The sequence below is a fragment of the Ictalurus punctatus genome, chromosome 5, assembly GCF_001660625.3.
Source record: "Ictalurus punctatus breed USDA103 chromosome 5, Coco_2.0, whole genome shotgun sequence".
Taxonomy (NCBI): Eukaryota; Metazoa; Chordata; class Actinopteri; order Siluriformes; family Ictaluridae; genus Ictalurus; species Ictalurus punctatus.
In genome coordinates, this window is record NC_030420.2 from 22,906,108 (window position 1) to 22,926,546 (window position 20,439).

General features: G+C 39.8%; 1 protein-coding gene across 2 annotated transcripts in view; it reads right to left on the bottom strand.

The window, feature by feature from the left end:
* stk38a (serine/threonine kinase 38a) overlaps nucleotides 1–20,340 on the bottom strand; it is a 27,446-nt gene extending 7,106 nt beyond the window's left edge. Inside the window, exons 1-11 of one of the 2 annotated variants that reach the window (XM_017467876.3) lie at nucleotides 20,217–20,340; nucleotides 14,281–14,417; nucleotides 9,305–9,356; nucleotides 8,989–9,111; nucleotides 8,793–8,876; nucleotides 8,407–8,530; nucleotides 6,791–6,945; nucleotides 6,499–6,601; nucleotides 1,141–1,202; nucleotides 803–920; nucleotides 593–716 (exon numbers count right to left, since the gene is read on the bottom strand). In XM_017467876.3, coding sequence (XP_017323365.1) covers nucleotides 593–716; nucleotides 803–920; nucleotides 1,141–1,202; nucleotides 6,499–6,601; nucleotides 6,791–6,945; nucleotides 8,407–8,530; nucleotides 8,793–8,876; nucleotides 8,989–9,111; nucleotides 9,305–9,356; nucleotides 14,281–14,411 — 1,076 coding nt within the window. In that variant the 5' untranslated portion in view covers nucleotides 14,412–14,417; nucleotides 20,217–20,340. Of the gene's footprint in view, nucleotides 1–592; nucleotides 717–802; nucleotides 921–1,140; nucleotides 1,203–6,498; nucleotides 6,602–6,790; nucleotides 6,946–8,406; nucleotides 8,531–8,792; nucleotides 8,877–8,988; nucleotides 9,112–9,304; nucleotides 9,357–14,280; nucleotides 14,418–17,387; nucleotides 17,564–20,216 lie in introns of those variants that run through there. The other variant, XM_017467877.3, reaches the window with a different exon arrangement.
* Between the last annotated feature and the right edge of the window lie 99 nt (nucleotides 20,341–20,439).

Here is a 20,439-nt window from a genome sequence, read left to right on the forward strand (position 1 = left end):
AGCAAGGCCAATTCATTTGTTTGTGCTATACACCAGACATTTGGGTTTGAGATCAAAAGATGGATATGAGACGAGAGTTTTTGTTTCCTGGTATGCATATGTGGGTTTGTTAAATGACATTCTGCATCAGACCACTGTAGACAATCTGTAGGCGAGCAAAAGTATTGGAAGAGAAAAGTCTTGAAGGATATTAAAGTAAATCATACTTAATATTTGGTTGCAGATCCCTTGCTTATAATAACTACATCAAACTTGCGACTCACTGACATCACCAGATTTTTGGCTTCTATTGTGATGCTTTTCCAGGCTTTTACCGCAGCCACTTTCAGTTGTTGGCTGTTTTAGGTGGTTTCTCCCTTCAGTCTCCTCTTCAGGAGGTGAAATGCATGCTCATCTTGGTTAAGCCCTGGCACTTGACTTGGCCAGTCTAAAACCTTGCATGATAATTCTAAACTCTCTTCTCATTTTCATCATTTGATCTCAAACCCAAATGTCTTCAGTCTGCACCAAAAACAAATGAACTGGCCTTGCCGTTCCAATAGTTTTGGAGGGGACTGTAAATGCTCAATAACACTTGAAGAGCAAATTGTACCTGAGAATAAGATCCTTTGCCTTCTCGGAAATGGGAACTTCTGGGGGGAAAGTCAGCGTTTCCCGCCAGTTCATCACCTTCCTGTACGTCTCCTGAGGAGTCTCTGAGCAGAAGGGGGGGTAACCTGCAAGCACACACCTAGTTGGTGAAAGACCTGTCTTCTGTTGGCATGTGGGAATCGAAATATTAACATGGGGAGTTCTATCTCACCTATAAGCATCTCGTACATGATGACCCCCAGGCTCCACCAATCACAGAGTTTATTGTATCCGTTCTGCAGAAATACTTCTGGAGCAATGTAGTCAGGGGTTCCAACAGTGGAGAAGGCCTGAAGTAGCACAAACCACTTGTTCACTATTACTCCTAACCAGACAGATCTACCTCAGCTTGCAAAACTAACACAAGTGTGTCTACAAACACTCCCAAGCCCATTCATCTACTCCAGTCCATGTAACAGAAGAACCTCTTAAAGCAGAGCAAGATTAATATCCCACCCTCATGCTGCTTTAGCACTTCACTGTACTGTAAGTTTACATCTCTTTACTCACCAGCTGTCTCCGGTTTCTCTTCCACGTCTCTGCTTTTCTTTTCGAGTTCATGTTTTGGAATGCTGCGAAGAAAAAAAAAAATTCAAAAGGTTCATTCAAGCAGGAGCAGTGGTGGTTTGGCGCTGGGTTACTGATCAGAAGGTTGGGGGTTAAAGCTGCGACGCTGCCAAGTTGCCACTGTTAGGGCCCTTGAACAAGGCCCTTAACCCTATCTGCTCCAGGGGCGCTGTATCATGGCTGACCGTGCACTCTGACCCCAACTTCCTGGGGTATGCGAAGAAAGGAATTTCACTGTGCTGTAATGTAACCACAATACATACTGGCTTTCATTTATGGGAGCAAATATTTGTTTGTGTGGCAGCAGTAAAAATTTCATCACAGTGTAAAGAAACAGGATATTACAAGTTATCAGTTCAGCACGCAAAGAAAGCGCTTCTGATGAAGCAAGCACAACTCATGCCGTTTTGTACAGCACACTGCGATTGGTATTTTCTCTTGATTTATTAGTGTACTCTGCAGTTGCTCCGTGCGTTTTGCTTCCCACACGCTCACTATCCACTTTATTAGGAACAGCTATAGACCTGCTCATTCACACAGTTAAGTAATTACCCAAATCATGTAGCAGCAGTGCAGTACATAAATGTAGATACAAGTCCAGAGCTTTAGTTAATGCTCACATCAAACATCAGAATGGGAAAAAGTGTGATCTCTGACTTTGGTCGAGGCATGGATGCTTGTACCGGATGGGCTAGTTTGAGTATTTCAGAAACTGCTGATCACCTGGGATTTTCGCACACAACAATCTCTAGAGTTCTGTAGGTGGAAATGCCATGTTGATAAGAAAGGTCAAAGGAAAATGGCCAGATTGGTTTCGGGCTTTCAGGAAGGATACTGTAACTCATAATTACTCTTTACAAACGTGTATGCAGAAAAGCATCTCAGCATGCACCAAACCTCGAAACTTGAGGTGGATGGACTACAAGAGCAGAAGACCACATTGGGTTCCACTCCTGTCAGCCAAGAACAGGAATGTGCATAGTTTTGCACTCAAATATGGTGCTGTGAAAAAGCATTTGCTGCTTCTTGTTTTTGTGTATACATCATACTAAATAGTTTCAGAATTTAAAATCTAAGATAAAACAAAGGCAACCTGAGTAAACACAAAATACAGTTTTTAAATGATAATGTTATTTATTGAAGCAAAAAAGTGATCCAATACCAACTGGGCCTGTGTGAAAAAGTATTTGCCCTTGTAGTTACTAATTCTCCAAATCTATGAGACTGCATTCATAATGGGGTTCAGCTGGACTAGACACAACCAGCCCTGATTACTGCAAACCCTGTTCAATCACATCAACACTTAAATAGAACTTTTTCAACAGCATGAAGTTGGTTAAAAGTTCTTACCCAGTAACACACTATGCCAAAGTTGAAAGAAATTCCAGAAATGATGAGGAAGAAGGTGATTGAAATACATCAGTCTGGGAAGGGTTACGAAGCTATTTCAAAGGCTCTGGGACTCCAAAGAACCAAAGTGAGAGCCGTTATCTCCAAATGGAAAAAGAAAAAAAAAAACAACTCAGCACAGTAGTGAACCTTCCCAGAAGTGGCCGCAAAAAAGATCATCATACCTACAGTCAAGCATGGTGGTGGAAGTGTTGTGGTGTGAAGATGCTTTGCTGCTTCAGGACCTGGGCAACTTGTAATAATTGAAGGAAACATAAATTCTGTTCTCTACCAGAAAATCCTAAAGGAGAATGTCTGGTCTTCAGGCCGCAAGTTGAAACTCAAATGTAACAAGACAATGATCCAAAGCATAGGAGTAAATCCTAATCCTAGAAGTAAGTGAAAGACTGATCTCCAGTTATCAGAAGCATTTGGTTGCAGTTATTGTTGCTGAAGATGGCACAACCAGATTGTACATTTAAGGGGGCAATTAATGAGATATACACAAAAACATAAGGAATCAGGAAAATACTTTTTCACAGCACTGTACGTACAGGCCAATAGTATGAGGAATAAAGCTCTACTTCTCCTATAAAGATGAAATCATGAACTAAGGTCAACTTTCTAAGCACAATGCCCTGAAGGCAGCATCAGGGCTGCCAGCACTTAACACAGCTTTGAAGCAGCAGAACTGCAGAAGAAACTAAACACTGTGTTAGGAACATTTAGGAACTACCCTTCTGTCAACAAGGATATCCTGAAATTGCTGCCACATGGCCAACCATAGTGTAGTGATTTTATTACATACTGGCAACGAATGTGAAAGAAGGCGACATCACTGATGCCAACACTGCTAACAAGAAAACTCTGACAGGACGACAGAGAAGGCACAATTTTCCACAATAACTCAAGCATATATACACAGTCTAAGTGGACAGCATGGCTCCATGCTAACAGCATAAATGATCGAACATGATGAGTATTCATTGAACTGTTTTTTAACTGCAAAAATGAACCTGGAATTATACAACAGCCTACATATTAGAAGAAAACATTAAGTACGCCTGCCACAATAACTACTTTTGTGGGACAATAGATTGTCCTGGACATAATTGCGATAACATAATAGCAGAACAATGCAAGTACACACTTTCAAAGAGCGATGAACTTTTTATTCTTAACAATATTCAGACATTGGAATTAGAGTGTCAAAAAACAGTTTTTGTCTTCTGATGAAAATGTTCTTTAAATTTAGTCAATATTTCGTCGTCATGTTTATTACTGTCGATTTTACTCTGATTAAAAAGGACAGAATGTTACTCGACGACATTTTAGTTGAATGAGAAAATGAAAACATTCAACTAAACATTCACACGTTTTATATATTAACTTAAACACGTAGCAACAAAAACGTGTGAAAACTGCCCTTGCTGTGAAAACCTGATCTCCTGAAATAAGAACATTACAACGAGTACACTACTGTAATACAATCAATCAGAGTTGGGTATAACACGTTACTGTACTCTAATGTTATGCATTACATTTTAAATGTATATAATTTGATTACAGTTACTGAGGTCAATAAAATTAGATTACTTGCATTGCAAATTTATTGCTAAGAAAACAATATTAAGTAAAATGCTTTATTAAAATAAATCACGTTTTGCACGACTGCGTCAGTTAATGCAATGCTTTCCTAACCGGGGTGTCAGATGAGAGCAGAGATGCAGTGGAAAAATCCTTCAAACATTTCTAAAATGCTAAAATGTGTATAAAACTTTAAATATACACGATAAATATCTGATGTCTGAAATAATAACAGATACACACATGCATATATATAAAATAAATAATTCCCTCCCCTTCGGCCTCCCTCGTCAACATCAGTACGCATAACGTACGCATGTGTTTAATCCTAATAATTAGCGTGTGACGATGCGTGTGTAATGCAAAAGAATATGGACAGATTTCTTAAAAGAAACACTCCAGATGCTTCTGGACCCTCATCTTCATTAGCATGTAGCTAATGCTGCCTAGCATTAGTGTTTGGGTAGGGTACCACAACTTTTTGAAAATTTTCAAAAGGGTGCTGTGTCTGAAAAAAAGTTGGGAAATGCAGAATTAATGATAAATGCGCTTTAATGAATCACTGGAGAATGTTCATTTGACAGCCATGGAGCAGACAGAAGCGTGAACGGCTAAAATGTTCCTGACATTCATTCTTATGTAAACATAATATGTGCGATACCGAGGTCAGCAAAAATGATCGAAGTCACGTCCGTATATCATACAATAAGTCGATAATGTAATTATCTTGACAGGAAGAAACATTCATATTAAATTCACCTTACAGCAACCTCTCTGTTGCATTAAGATCGGGAAGTTCATGCTTCATGGTGGACGACGTAAACACATATTTAGGGCTACAGAGAGCTGAGAACTGGCTAACACAGAGGTTCTCAACCTTTTGTAATTAAAGCCCCCCCAAGCCTCCTCTATCATGCGGTACTCTGCCCCCCGTGCCATATTGGAGGAGACCAGGTATAATGATATACGATATCATATCAAATCATATATGATATATATCTCCAATCTATAATCTGTTTTTGATAGATAGATAGTTTTTTTTGCTTTTGTGTTTTTGTACTTTTTAAAATTGCTTTTCAAAACTTTAATGAATTTTAAAAATAACATTACATTTATAAACCTATATAACAGACAGGTATGGGACATGAATGATTAAAAATGTTTATGAACACTATAACTACTTTGAACAAGAGAACTAGGCTGTAATAACATGGACTGTTTCACGTGTAAAACATGTTGCATTCAGTTCGTCTCGCATTCTAAATACATTCACATAAGAATGATGTAAATTGGGGCGAAGGTTGCGTCTCGTTACCCATGACATTGTTAAATCTCCGGCTCTCGGCTGCTCAATGAATAGAGCAGACGCAGAGAGAGGTGTGAGTGCAGTGGGAAAGCAACACCTCACGCTTGCAGAGATGCTAGGCACTTCTTCTTTTTGCACAAAAGTCGCTGAAGGGGTCTGAAAAGTCGCTAGGATGGCAACACTGGTCTGCACTGACAGCTAGATAAAAGGCAGGCTAAGGCTCTCACAACTATTACGTAAGGTGCAAACATTCACTGATGCTCAAGAAGGTAACACAATACATTAAAAGTCGGGGGGGTGTGTGTGTGAAACTGGGTCATTTGTGTAAATTCAGTTATTATTATGTCTTGTAGACTATATGTAAACATCTATGTCAAATAGGGCAGCATTAAATAAAAAAAACATGGAATTTCTATGATCCCTCTTAGTTATTTTTTTAATTATTAACATTGAGCAGATACTGCAAGGCGTACGTAAACTTATGACCTCGACTGTAAGTCTCAGGATTTACGTACCAGTATATGCAGTGGAAAAAACGGTATTGCACCATCGCTATTGAGAATATTACTTAAGTAGCACACGCTTATATACACACATAATAGCAAAAACAGCTGATTATTATTCCGCCTGATTTCATGGAATGTCTTGAAGCCAAAAACATATGGATGATTCATGGACGTTAAGTGTAAACACGGTTAAGTTCATTAACAGCAAATCTCTGCCTTCCCTTTTAAATCTGCCACTTTCCCTGAATGATGATTTACAGGCTACTGGCCTCAAAACCCCTGACTAATGGAGGTAGATTTTGTGTAAACAGCATCATATTTAGTGCAAAACAGACACTGCTGGAGGAAACTGATCCCAGAGTAGGAGTTGAGAGAGTACTCATGTTGAAAGTAAAACACCGTTACTGGAACAAACAGTTCGGGGATTATGCGGATGACTCAAAAATGTTAGAGATAACTGTAGAATGTAATACCACAATTAGTGTTGTTAAAGTAAAAGATATGTCGGCTTACTAAAATCGCTGGGCAGGCTGTGGTTGAGGTTTCTGTAGAATTCTGTCCTGTGAGCCTTCTTAAGCCCCGTACACAAGCCAAAATCTGATAGCTTCACATGGCCCTACAAAAAAAACAAACAAAAAAAAAAACACACACACAAAATCCCCATTGTGTCTACCTCAAACAGACAGAACTGATCACATTGCAGTGAGATAACAAGCACACTGCTAGGTCTACAACCAGCAGAACGATTCATGCAGTGAATCACTCGTCAGTTTATCCAAACTCTCGAAATGAACACAAAGTTAACCTTTGAATCCAGTAGCAGGTTGTCAGGTTTAATATCTCTGTGGATGAAACCCAGCTGGTGGATGGAGTCGATGGCTAGCACCGTCTCGGCGATGTAAAACTGCGTAGCCTCCTCAGTCAGCGTGTCCTTCTTCATCAAGAGTGTCATCATGTCTCCTGCAGACACACCAAGCACAGTGTTTCAGAGAAATGATGTGAACCCAATTTGATTCGACTATGCCATGAAAACAAAGGGATTCTTGTTCTGAAGACTGTGGATTCATTCAATTAAATGCATGACAAAGCACACTACATGGCCAAAACTATGTGGACACCTGGCCATCACACCTATATGTGGGTCTTCCCCAAAACTGTTGCCACAAAGTTGGAAGCACAAAATTGTCTGGAATCTCTTTGGATGCTTTGGCATTAGGATTTTCCCCATCACTGGAACTAAGGGGCACAAACATGTTTCAGCACGACAGTGCCCCTGTGCACAAAGCAATGCCTATGAAGGCATGCTTTGCCAAGGTTGGAATGGAAGAACTCAATTGGTCTGCACAGAGCCCTGACCTCTACCCCACTGAACATGCCGACTGTGAACCAGGAGCCCTCGCCTGAAATCCAATATATACCAGATTACGTGAAGTTTGTGTGTGTGTGTGTGTGTGTGCGTGTGTGTGTGTGTGTGTGTGTGATTGTTGATGCTTTTTTTTTTGCCGTCAAAATTTGCTTTGATAATTTGCGGAAAAACTACTTGAATTGCCAAAATTGCAATTGCATGAAGCTGCTTGCATGGTCTTTCACAGTAATGTTTCCTGGTAAATGAGACCTTTCTTTGCTGAACTTGTGTTCAACGTACGTGAATCGAAGAGGGCATTGGCTGAATGCGTGTTGTGATGACGTCACATGACGCAAGCTCCTCCGAATACTGCGGCGCTTGATTTTGCATTCATTTCTGTGAGCGCAAAATCCTGGAGGGACTGGAAATCAAAGACTAACCTTGGTAATGCACTTGTGGCTGAATGAGCACAAATACTCAAAGGCACCCTCCAAAATCTAGTGGAAAGCCTTCTCAGAAGAATGAAGGATATAACAACAGCAAAGGGTGGACTAAATCTGGAAAGGGATGTTCAACAATGACATATGGGTGTGATGGTCAGGTGTCCACATACCTTTGGCTATATAGTGTCGTTAGAGAGATATCAAAAGAACACACATTGGCGTTCATTTCATTTATTTGACTATGTTACGCAGCAAAAGTTAGTAGGAAACAGGGTTTATTTTCTCTGGTTGATTAGCAAGGTAAAACACCCTGTTGATGACATCACAGCCTACCCAGTCACTTGACTATCAGGCAATACCAAATGAAAACTATTCTGCTTGGCCTGGTGCTAGGATTACAATGATTTGTTGATAAAAGCCATGTTTAAATTTGCCTTAATGTCAATATTTTTCTTGACTAAAAATGCAAGCACTTTTAAACAACATATTAAGAATATGTGCCATTTTAAGCAAAGCTAAACAGACTAAAATCGAATTTGTATGGCATCTTGACGACGGCATTTTCATCCAGAGACCAACACAATGACTGAACTTTTTTAAATCCCTGCTTGAGTATTAATAAACATGACCCACCTCCAGGTAGGAACTCCATTATGAGGTAGAGGTTCAGCTTGTCCTGAAAGCTGTAGAACATCTTCACGACCCACAGACTGTCCGCCTCCACCAGAATGTCCCTTTCAGCCCGTATATGGCCAACCTAGAACATGGGAGAGAATCCGAGGAAGTGCTGCATGCCGCGCTGTGCCAGCGAATCAACATCCACCTAGTCTTAGCCTGAATATAGTTTGCTATATATTTACATCTTATAGTTTCTCTCCATCCTTCATTCGCATAAATGTTTTCCTGAGATTCATATATAGGCTACTACGACACAGTTTTGTTTGCCGTCAATATATTGTCACTAACCTACAATCTGGAGAACAGATGATCAATCAAAATGCTATATAAGGAAGCTGTACCTGTTCCTTCTCAAGCATATCAGCTTTGCGCAAGATCTTCATGGCATACACGTGGCCTGTGTCTTTCTTCTGAACCAGACGTACCTAGACATCAGAGAAGTGTGAAAGCCAAGTCTATATAAAGCCGATTTGCAAATAATTAGGAACTGATTTCCCAGACAAAACAAAACAACAACAACAACAAAAAACCCCGCACTTCTCCGAAAGCACCACGGCCAATCACTTTGAGTGACTCGAAGTCGTCCAATCCAAGACGGGTTCGTTTGAGCCGCAGGAACTCTGTCTCCTTCCTCGCATGCTGAGAACGCCGAATACGTTTCTACAGAAATACAGGGCAAAGCTGTCACCGCAGAGTTTTTTTTTAACATTAAAAAAAAACAACCACGTACAATAATGTGAGCATAGATGAACTCAATGGACATGAAAATTTCATAGCATTTTTAACTAGAATCAAAATCAATCAAATGTGACAGACGAAACAGTCAAAGTTTTAAGTAAGATTGCCTCCACACCTCTTCATCAGCTAATCCCTCTTGATCCATCACCTTCTCCAACTTCTGCTGCCTAACAGACACACACACACAGCATTTTAACACATCTGAGTGACCCGACAAGATGTTTACATAGTGAAAATGAATTGATTGCATAATACACTTTTCTGACATGTTGAGGGTATCGTCAGTGCTGTTATAAGTAAGCGATCATCCACGGCTACGTGTGCATTAAACAATTTTAATGCATGACGTGGAGGCAAGAACCATGCGACGTGACACGAAGAGCATTCAAATCGTGTAACACACACAGCAGTGGACTATCCCGCTTATACCATGGTGACTTGCCAGCACTGACGAGTTAAAGCTGTTTGCAGTGCAAAATTTGATCGAAAGGATACAAATAACGGTTAATAAATAATCACACAAATTCACACATTTAAAATCTGTATCCTGTGTTCATATGGTTCTGTAAAGCTGCTTTGAGACAATGTCCATTGTTTAAAAAGCGATACAAATAAAACGGAATTGAATGTTTGTTAGTTATTTTATAAACGGGTCATTACATCAGAAATTCTGCCCGCTCTAAATCATACAAGTAAGTTTATAAGTTTACATTTCTTTGAATGAATCATAATAAATAGTTTTGGGAGAGAGAGAAAAAGAGAGAGTGAGAGAGAGTGATAATAATGAAGCTGAGAGTTTAATTGTACATTACTATAGTTACAATTGTTTATAGGCAGTGCATTAATTAATACGGTGATTAATAATAATCCCTTACAGTTACATAGTGCTTTTCTAGACACTCAAAGCGCTTTACATTGTATGAGGGAAATCTCCTCAACCACCACCAGTGTGTAACATGCACCTGGATGATGCGACGGCAGAACACCCACCACACACCAGATATTGATGGAGAGGAGGGGAGAGTGATGTAGCCAATTCAGGGATGGAGATTATTAGGGGGCCATGATAGATAAAGACCAAGGACCTACTCTTTTACCATAAGTGTCCCGGGATTTTTAATGGCCACAGAGAGTCAGGACCTCGGTTTAATGCCTCACCCAAAAGATGGTGCTGTTTTGCCATTATGGTGTCCCCGTCACTATACTGGGGCATTAGACACACAGACCACATGGTGAGCTCCCCCTGCTGGCCTCACTAATACCACTTCCAGCAGCAAACTTAGTTTTCCGCAGGAGGTCTCCCATCCAGGTAATAGCCATGCTCAACCCTACTTAGCTTCAGTGGTAAACCAGGCGAGAACTGCAGGGAGATATAGCTCTAGCTAGAACCATTCAACAGTTTGAATGCACACTTTCCAATCAGAATAGACCATTCAGACAGACCACAGTATACAACTAAGTAACTGTGTTATTACATGCATGAATAAGTTCATAGTTGGTCATTTAATAAAAGAGATGGGTGAAAAATTAAAGGAAAAACTTGAAATCAACGTGTGGAGAATCACAGTGAGTACAGATGCTTCCAAATCTGTGTTCTATACGATACAGTTAAGTAAGTAACTATTTTATCCATGCTAACATTGCCAACACGAAAATCCCAGCAGAATTATTTATTTATTTATTTTTACATGATGTGTCCAAACATACAGGAAGAAAATAGCAAAGCAAAACTCTGGTATGAACTTTACTTACTAATAAGCAGCTCTGCCAATTTGTAACTGACCCGCGCCACCACGGTCCTGCACACTTGTTTTCCACTGGCTTGTCAAAGTTCAGCTAGATAAAGCTGACATGAATGCGCAAGTTCTTGCCAACAAAAGCAAACATGTCTTTCAAGTCCTGGATCCGCTTCAGTGAAGTGGCTTTCCCACAGGGAGAATATTATTCTGGTTTGGTCTGACTGCTGCTTTAGGTGAGGAAGCCGAAACGTGTAGATTTCAGCTGTCCCATAATCGTCATAGCGAGAAGTTATAAATGCACAAGCGCTACGGCTAAACCACAAACTGCACCTCTGCTCTTTGGCTTCAAGATCGCAAGAGGAAAAAAAGAATTCGAAGAGATTTTGAACCAGGGTTCATTATTGGTGCTGGATGGTAGTAGCTAACCTTGAATGGAAACCGTTGGATTTACGTAGTCTGCATTAAATCCATAGGACAGAAACAATAGAAAAGTAAATAGAACTGTAAATGGTGATTGAAGGCACACATTCAATGAGTGACGTACATGCATTAGTGTGATAAGGAAAAACTACACTTTTTCCACTAATATGTACATTTCTGCACCAAATCCTTCATTGAATTTGTACATTTATAAACTGTGGCAGTAATTCAGACCTAGTTATATAAATTATACTTAACTAAAATATTCTCCAGGACATGGTTGGTATTAATCTAATCCATATTTTCATAGTTAACAACGTGGTGACATGAGCAATATAATACAGGAAATAACATATATGATATCCATCCATCTTCTACCGCTTATCCTTCTCAGGGTCACAGGGGAACCTGGAGCCTATCCCAGGAAGCATCGGGCACAAGGCGGGGTACACCCTGGACAGGGTGCCATCCATTGCAGGGCACACAATCACATACACATTCACACACTACGGACACTTTAGACACGCCAATCAGCCTACCGTGCATGTCTTTAGACTGGGGGAGGAAACCGGAATACATGGAGGAAACCCCCTCAGCACGGGGAGAACATGCAAACTCCACACACAGGGCCCCGGCGGGACTCGAACCCCAGACCCTGGAGGTGTGGGGCGAATATGCTAACCACTAAGCCACCGTGCACCCTGTATATGATATCAAGGGGGTAATGAGGCCATGACGCGAAGTGGAGTTACACCTTGGGTGTGGCGTTACAGAGTCGATTATTCCGCTTATACCACAGTTACCACACCTCAAGACATTGTTCAGATGTTTTATCGCAAGACATTTGTCAGGTTTGTGTCCTTAAAACGTTCGTGTGTGTGGAGCTAATTTATTACACATCCCATCTCAAAGTTCCGGTTGCTAATTCCAAAATGTCATTTTAGAGTTAGCAACGGAGGCTTGAGCCATCGATACGCAGTTATTGGAGGGGGGGGAGTTGGAGAGCAAGAGAGAGAGGGAGAGAGAGAGAGAGAGCGAGCGAGCGAGCGAGCGAAGGAGAGTGAGAGAGGAGAGAGAGATTAGTTTTTTTTTTTCCATTTCATGATGATAATTTAAAAATACACCAAATAAATAAGTAAATAAATAAATACTGATAGATCTGCTTGTTTTTTTATTGCTGCAGAAAATACAGTGAATAAATAATTAAACACTGATGCTTGTTCACCAGCTTTTCTCTCTCAATACGGCAATCACATGCTGCTGTTAGATCTGTATGCTGTGGTGGACAGCAGGCTAACTTTTCCGTTATTTCAGTTAACTTGGCGAAGTGATATGGAACTGTATCACTGATCAAGACCTGAGTGGAACTACTATAACTGCGCATTTACTGAAAAATAATTGCACACCTCAGAATGTCTCTCAGCCAATCAGAATCAAGAACTCAACAGTGCTGCGGTATATAAGGTTTTATAACTAGCTTATACATGTGTGAGAGACCACCTGATCCAGACGGGAGACCTTTTGTCTTTGTTTCCACCGACTCATTCTCTGGAACCTAATTAACATACAGCACCCTAGAGAGATCCAACCAGCTGGGGGTCCATCCTGCAGTCAAATACTTTATGGGTTGCATGGTATACTGGTACTACGGTAGCACTGCGATATTAAAGCTTCTAAATACCACAGATGACACTGTATTTTTTTTTTTTTATAAACAGTAGTACCATCACTATAGTAGTACCGTAAGTAATGTTGTATGTGTGGCAGTTAATACTATTTTCGCTAAAGTGTTACATCTCGCTGCTTGTGCGAAATACACAAGGGTTAGTGACACTTCACTTAACCTAAATTCTTTACCTTAAGCTTTAAAGCTTTCCTGCTTGCTAGTAAATAATGTGTGTATATAATAAAATTAACAAAGTCTGATGATAAGCAAGCTAACAGTTATTTATTCCTTGTGTTCGTTCTTAGTACTCGGAGGACAATTTCCACTCACATGATTTCATTGCTCTAGGGAACACTAGATGAAATATGTGGCACATAGAATCAGTTTCTTGCCAATTGTATGATTGTTCTTGAATTTTCCCCAATAGTCAGTTATTCATTCTCAATAATGAAATACTCAGAGGAGTCTGTGCTTCTGTTAATGTGGTTCATTTTCTAGATTTGAATTATGAATGAACACAATATTTCATGGTACCATGATGCTTCAGGTGGTATTGTATCATAAGATATGCTTGTGTGTATCGTGCCAACACTATTCTCTTCCATTTGGTACTCTTTTGAACAGGATGATTGATATAAATCGTTATTTTGTTTAAAGATCTTTTTTTTTCTTCATTCAGTAAGGTCTTTCAGATGCTACATAAGATATTTCCCCAGAAGACAAAATAACAATTTACATCAATGATCCTGTTCAAAAGTTTACACCCCCCATGTATCATACTGCCTTCTTGAGAATCAATTCTGAGTTATTATTGTGTCTCGTGGACTATATGTAAACATCTGTTATGTGAAAGAACATATTCAAAACTAAATTACAAACAAAAATGCAATATTTATGATCTTTGATTGTTGTTGTTTTTTTTTAAATTATTAACATTTTGAAGATTCTGCAAGGCGTATGTAAACTTGTGACCTCAACTATACATCATTCATCTCCAAAATGTCTTTAAGAGTCATTAAATGACCACCCCTAGGATGAAACAGAATCTCTTACACGGGGGTCTGGAAAAGGGAATGAAAGTCGTTGCTTTCCTCTCTCGACATGCATCAGACTCCCTCAGGGTAGGAAAACGTCGAAAGAAACTCCACTGCATTGTTGAGATGCTCAAGATGTTCACATATCACTCAAACCCGCTGGACTGGTTTATTGGAAAGTGAGCTTAGCTAATCACGTACAGCCGCTTGTGACCATATAGGAGAGTCTCACCTCATTTCTCTCTCCTCGTGCTGGGAGATCAGGTTGCTGTAGAAATTCTCCAGGGTCACTTTGGCCATCGTGACCCGCTCCTTAGTGTGGTTGCTCATGGAGGAACAGGACGTCTGACCCGTCATTGCCATGGTTACCTGAAAGGTTACGACAGACAGATTGTGGTGTAAGAGCATACACATGCCACCAAGTAGAGTTTGTAGATTTATACCATTAGAAACTGAAAGAAAGATCACAGATCTTTATACATACATACATACACACACACATACACACACAAACACACACAGCTGGGCAAAAAAAAAAATGGGTCAATCCCAAAAATGGCAAAAATATGAAGCTTTTATTGATCTTAACGACAAATCACCGGTCCGTAAATTAGCAGGAATTAAATAAAGGCACTCCTGAGTCCTCCGGTGCCACCATTTGCTCGTTTATGTTTGCTGCAGTGAACAAGAAGCAGGGAAATTTACTTATATAGTCTTCTTGTACGCAAAGAAAAATGTTTGATGTAAAAGAATAATAACTAACAGGTCATGGTTGTCATAAATATAAATAAAAATCTGTCTGCAAGTTTACACACGAGGCTTAAACATTTAAAGAAATCAATTGGAAACGCTATCCCATGCCAAGTTTGTTTAATTCTTGCTCATTTTCTGACCTATGATTTGTTGTTAAAACCATTAAAAGCTTAATATTTCGCCATTTTGGCCTACACAACTATTCTGTTCCTGAACTAGCTGTGTAACTATGCACGACCTTAAACTTGAGCAAAACAACTGTTATTATTTTACCTACTATCTTGCAGCGCTAATGACTCCTTGAATGACACCTTACAGTTTTCCGAAGGTTGGAATAATTTACTATGTCTTCTCAAATATCTCCTGTCATCACAGCTGTATTTGGCTACATGATCCAGTGTTACTCAGGTTACTTCAAACGCAGGTAGACAATGCTGTGTGCTTGCATTAATCACCAGAAAACGTGCATGATTAGTAACAGCAACGTCTCACTGCATCCAACTACGTCTTTTTTTTTGTAATATTAATGTACAGTATCTCACAAAAGTGAGTACACCCCTCACATTTTTGTAAATATTTGATTAATATCTTTTCATGTGACAACACTGAAGAAATGACACTTGGCTACAATGTAAAGTAGTGAGTGTACAGTTGTGTAACAGTGTAAATTTGCTGTCCCCTCAAAATAACTCAACACTCAGCCATTAATGTCTAAACCGCTGGCAACAAAAGTGAGTACACCCCTAAGTGAAAATGTCCAAATTGGGCCCAATTAGCCATTTCCCCTCCCCGGTGTCATGTGACTTGTTAGTGTTACAAGGTCTCAGGTGTGAATGGGGAGCAGGTGTGTTAAATTTGGTGTCATCGCTCTCACACTCCCTCATACTGGTCACTGGAAGTTCAACATGGCACCTCATGGCAAAAAACTCTCTGAGGATCTGAAAAAAAGAATTGTTGCCCTACATAAAGATGGCCTAGGCTATAAGAAGATTGCCAAGACCCTGACACTGAGCTGCAGCACAGTGGCTAAGACCATACAGCGGTTTAACAGGACAGCTTTCACTCAGAACAGGCCTCGCCATGTTCGACCAAAGAAGTTGAGTGCACATACTCAGCGTCATATCCAGAGGTTGTGTTTGGGAAATAGACGTATGAGTGCTGCCAGCATTGCTGCAGAGGTTGAAGGTCAGGGGGTCACTGAGCCTGTCAGTGCTCAGACCATACACCGCACACTGCATCAAATTGGTCTGCATGGCTGTCGTCCCAGAAGGAAGCCCCATCTAAAGATGATGCACAAGAAAGCCCACAAACAGTTTGCTGAAGACAAGCAGACTACGGACATGTTTTACTGGAACCATGTCCTGTGGTCCGATGAGACCAATATAAACTTATTTGGTTCAGATGGTGTCAAGCGTGTGTGGTGGCAACCAGTTGACGAGTACAAAGACAAGTGTGTCTTGCCTACAGTCAAGCATGGTGGTGGGAGTGTCATGGTCTGGGGCTGCATGAGTGCTGCCGGCACTGGAGAGCTACAGTTCATTGAGGGAACCATGAATGCCAACATGTACTTTGACATACTGAAGAAGAGCATGATCAGTATGCAGTATTCCAGCATGATAACGACCCCAAACACACCTCCAAGATGACCACTGCCTTGCTAATGAAGCTGAGGGTGAAGGTGATGGACTGTCCAAGCATGTCTCCAGACCTAAACCCCATTGAGCATCTGTGGGGCATCCTCAAACGGAAGGTGGAGGAGCACAAGGTCTCTAACATCCACCAGCTCCGTGATGTTGTCATGGAGGAGTAGAAGAGGACTCCAGTGGCAACCTGTGAAGCTCTGGTGAACTCCATGCCCAAGAGGGTTAAGGCAGTGCTGGAAAATAATGGTGCCACACAAAATATTTGCACTTTGGGCCCAATTTGGACATTTTCACTTAGGGGTGTACTCACTTTTGTTGCCAGTGGTTTAGACATTGAAAAGCCTGTTAAGTGATACACATCCCCCGTGTGATGAAGGTAGGACGAAGTAAGATATTTGGGACTTCTGAGACAGAAAGGACAGTCCAGGATTTAAGCACAGTCCAGGATTTAAGCACATTTAGGAAATCCCAATCAGTCTAGAATTGATATTAAATAATAAAAACAACAACAACAACAACAACAATAATAATAATAATATAACAGAACAACATAGCTACAACATAACAGCACTTTGAAAAAGTGAGGGGAAAAAAAAACCTCACCACCACTGTGATCTTTAGCAATGTCAGTCAGAACTGGTGATATGAGATCAAATCAGTATTGCAATATATTAGAAGACCAGACAATTATTAGATATTTGCTACGATCCAAGCTGATTGCAAGCCCACAATCACATCTTTCCATATCAGTAAAACGCAGCCGGTAAACACTATGTTCATTCTTGATATGATATGCCCAAACAGCTGCACCATTTTAATCATTAATCTTTAACCTATTAATAAACTAGAATTTAAATCAGCGAAACATGTTTAGTGAGCTTTCATAACACGTTCATAAAAACACGCCAGAGATTGGCAAATCACAAATACATTTTTTACTTACACAGGGTGTTTTAAAGAAGCGCGTTTATTATGCAGCAAGCTGATTCCCAATCTGATTGGCCAGAAGGTGTCGAGTAATTTTCTGTAACAGCAGCACTGGCAGTAGTGCCGGCTGTATCGCGCTCGTTCTTAGGTGGGAGCATTTTTATCAATCAGAGGGAAGATGCTCCACGTAATCTAAGATGAACAATAAATGAACTGAAAAACATGGTATTTAACCCATAAAAACCTATAATCTTTAATTTGGTGAACCTTTCTGTAACCTTCCATTTTTGGAAGGAGTCTCCAGTGTCAGAGGTAAAGCTGTTTCGGTTTTTAAAAGCTCTTTGTGGTTTGTTGGTAACAGGCCAGGCAGCATTTTTTTTTAATTAACCCAACAAAAAAAAAAAAAAAGAGAGAGAGAAAGAGAGAAAGAGAGAGAGATAAGGGAGTCTGCCATTTTAAAGGCCGTCTCAATCACAAAACCCTTCAGTGCACCGGAACGTTTGCTCCCTAAAAAAATAAAAAAAAAATCCCACAATGCACCACTAAAACCAGGGAGAATCGATGCTATGTTCCCTTGCTGGAAATGGAGTCATATTTTCTGAAGCCTCTCAGCTCCAAAAAATGATAAATTTTAAAAAATGGCAAACTCTCAGCCAACTTCGTCTACAAATATAAGCAGTTTGTTATCCGTGTTGTAATTCTCAAATCATTACTTACATTACAGATTTTGAACTGAATTTTTAGCGTTCTATATATGGTTTATTTGATTGTTTAGTAATTTTTTTTTAAATCCACTAGCTAGCCTACAATCCTGCTTCAAGCACCGCGACAGTCATGTTGCCGGAAATTGATTCATCAGTGTCCCAAATTTTAATGACCCAGGGTCCTTACCAGTGCATGAACTCGTGTAAACGATACACTGATTCACGAGACATGGAGCTAAGGAAATGACAGAGACTTGTGAGGGAACAGTTCTTTAAAGCGCACCTATTATGGTTTTGAAACGTGCCTAATTTTGTCTTAAAGGTCTCATATAAAAGATTTACATGGATTCAAGGTCAAAAAACACTTTAATGTGCTCAACATTTAAACTGCAGCATAACCTTTTTACACTAGTGTCACAAACGACTCGTTCAACGATCCATTCTAAATAATTCATTCTAAACTCCTCCTTTCAGAGAGCTTACTCTGCTCTGATTGGTCAGATGTCCCAGTGTGTTGTGATTGTCTACCGTTGTCAGCGAGCAGCCAATGAAGACCAGAGGCGGGGCTTTTTGTTACAAACCTACGAAGGTCTGTACAGGAAGTAAACCTGGAATTACTAACCACTCGTTTCAGCCGTTTGTCGTGCCCTTTGATATTTTCAACTTTGCAGACGTCTTTACATTCACAAACAGCTAGAACACTACATGAAAGATAATATTTAACAAAACAAAAAAAACATAATAGGTGCACTTTAAAGCTGCTATAACACAAGCGATAACAGGACAAACTTGTTTCTCCAGATATTCCACAACATTAAAATGTATAATGTGTACAATAATACAGTTTGAAAAATAGCACTTGTTGACAAATTGCTGCGGTATAGCCAGAAGAATAACACCCTTCAGGACCTGCTGTTAGAAAAAAAATGTATCAAAAGTTTATAAAATAAATGTTAAAAAACAAACAAAATAAACAGTAACACTAAGTGTGTTTGGAGTCAAGTCACATCCCACCTCTGCCTAGACTACTTATTATTGTATGCATGTTGGTGTACTACTAGCTACTACATCTAGGATAGACAGATAGATAGATAGATAGATAGATAGATAGATAGATAGATAGATAGATAGATGTCAACGTTAACAGAAGACAAAATTGTAATACTCGGACAAAATCTGAGCACGTGTTATTTCTGAGTCTCGTTTAGTATCAGTGACTTTAAAACTTTTCCACCATTTATTTCCTTTTCTTTGTTTTTCCTCGTCGCATACTTTATTAACAATGAATAAGTAAATCTCATACATAATACGGCTTCGTGTGGCGTCACTGTTCTGTTAGCAGAAACTAAACACAGACACTTCTATCACCAGTACATTCAGGCTCTTTACAGCTTATTCTCAGTCTGCTTTATCAGCGTTACCCATCTAACCATCCCAAAAACACCTTCACTGCCTACACGAGCGTTCTAACTCGGGTGTAGACACCATTGTTTAACACGCTACACGTAGTGACCTAGATGTCAGCCAGAAAGGTATTTAGGATACAGCCTCGCGGATTCTTCCTGAAGCGAGAGAAGCGATAATAAAACTGAGAAAAAAAAACTCAAGTACCAAACATTGTACCAAGTACCAAACAGCTCAACAGAGAAGTGGCTAGCAACAAGGCTAACTTTACATGAACTAGCTAGCCAGGTTTCAGCAACAACAAAAACAACAACACCGGTTATTATGTCGAAGCATAACGCGACTTCCGCTAGAAACCCACAAATAATTGCGTAAGTATCAGACAGCTAGTGGCGTCTTATTAAAGCCTGAGAACCAAAATCTAGAAAGTGTCGCTGTCTCTAGAAAACATGACATCACAGCTTAAAAAAATGCTACGGTGAGTTCAGCAGCTAACTCATATCTCTCTCTCTCTCTCTCTCTCTCTCTCTCTCTCTCTCACTCACACACTATATATATATATATATATATATATATATATATATATATATATATATATATATATATAGTGTATACACACAAACATTATGGCTGCTCCACACAACAGTCTATTACAACCAACTGAAGTAAAATCTTGTCGTTTACTTCATAATCCATTTCTTATCTGTTATCTGGACAACTTTTTTTTAATGCCTTACCTTCTACTCGACCTCCGACTGATTGCAGTCTACTTGTAGACACTGATCATTATTTCCTTCTTCCGAGTCGCTGCTTCAGGAGCGAGTCTCCAAAATAAGAGTCTGACTCATGCGCCATGCAACACACTACATTAAGAGCCTGGGGAGTAAACTTTTGAACAGGATGATCGGTGTAAAGATGTAAAAAAAAAACAAACAAACAATTTTTTAAATAAATAAATAA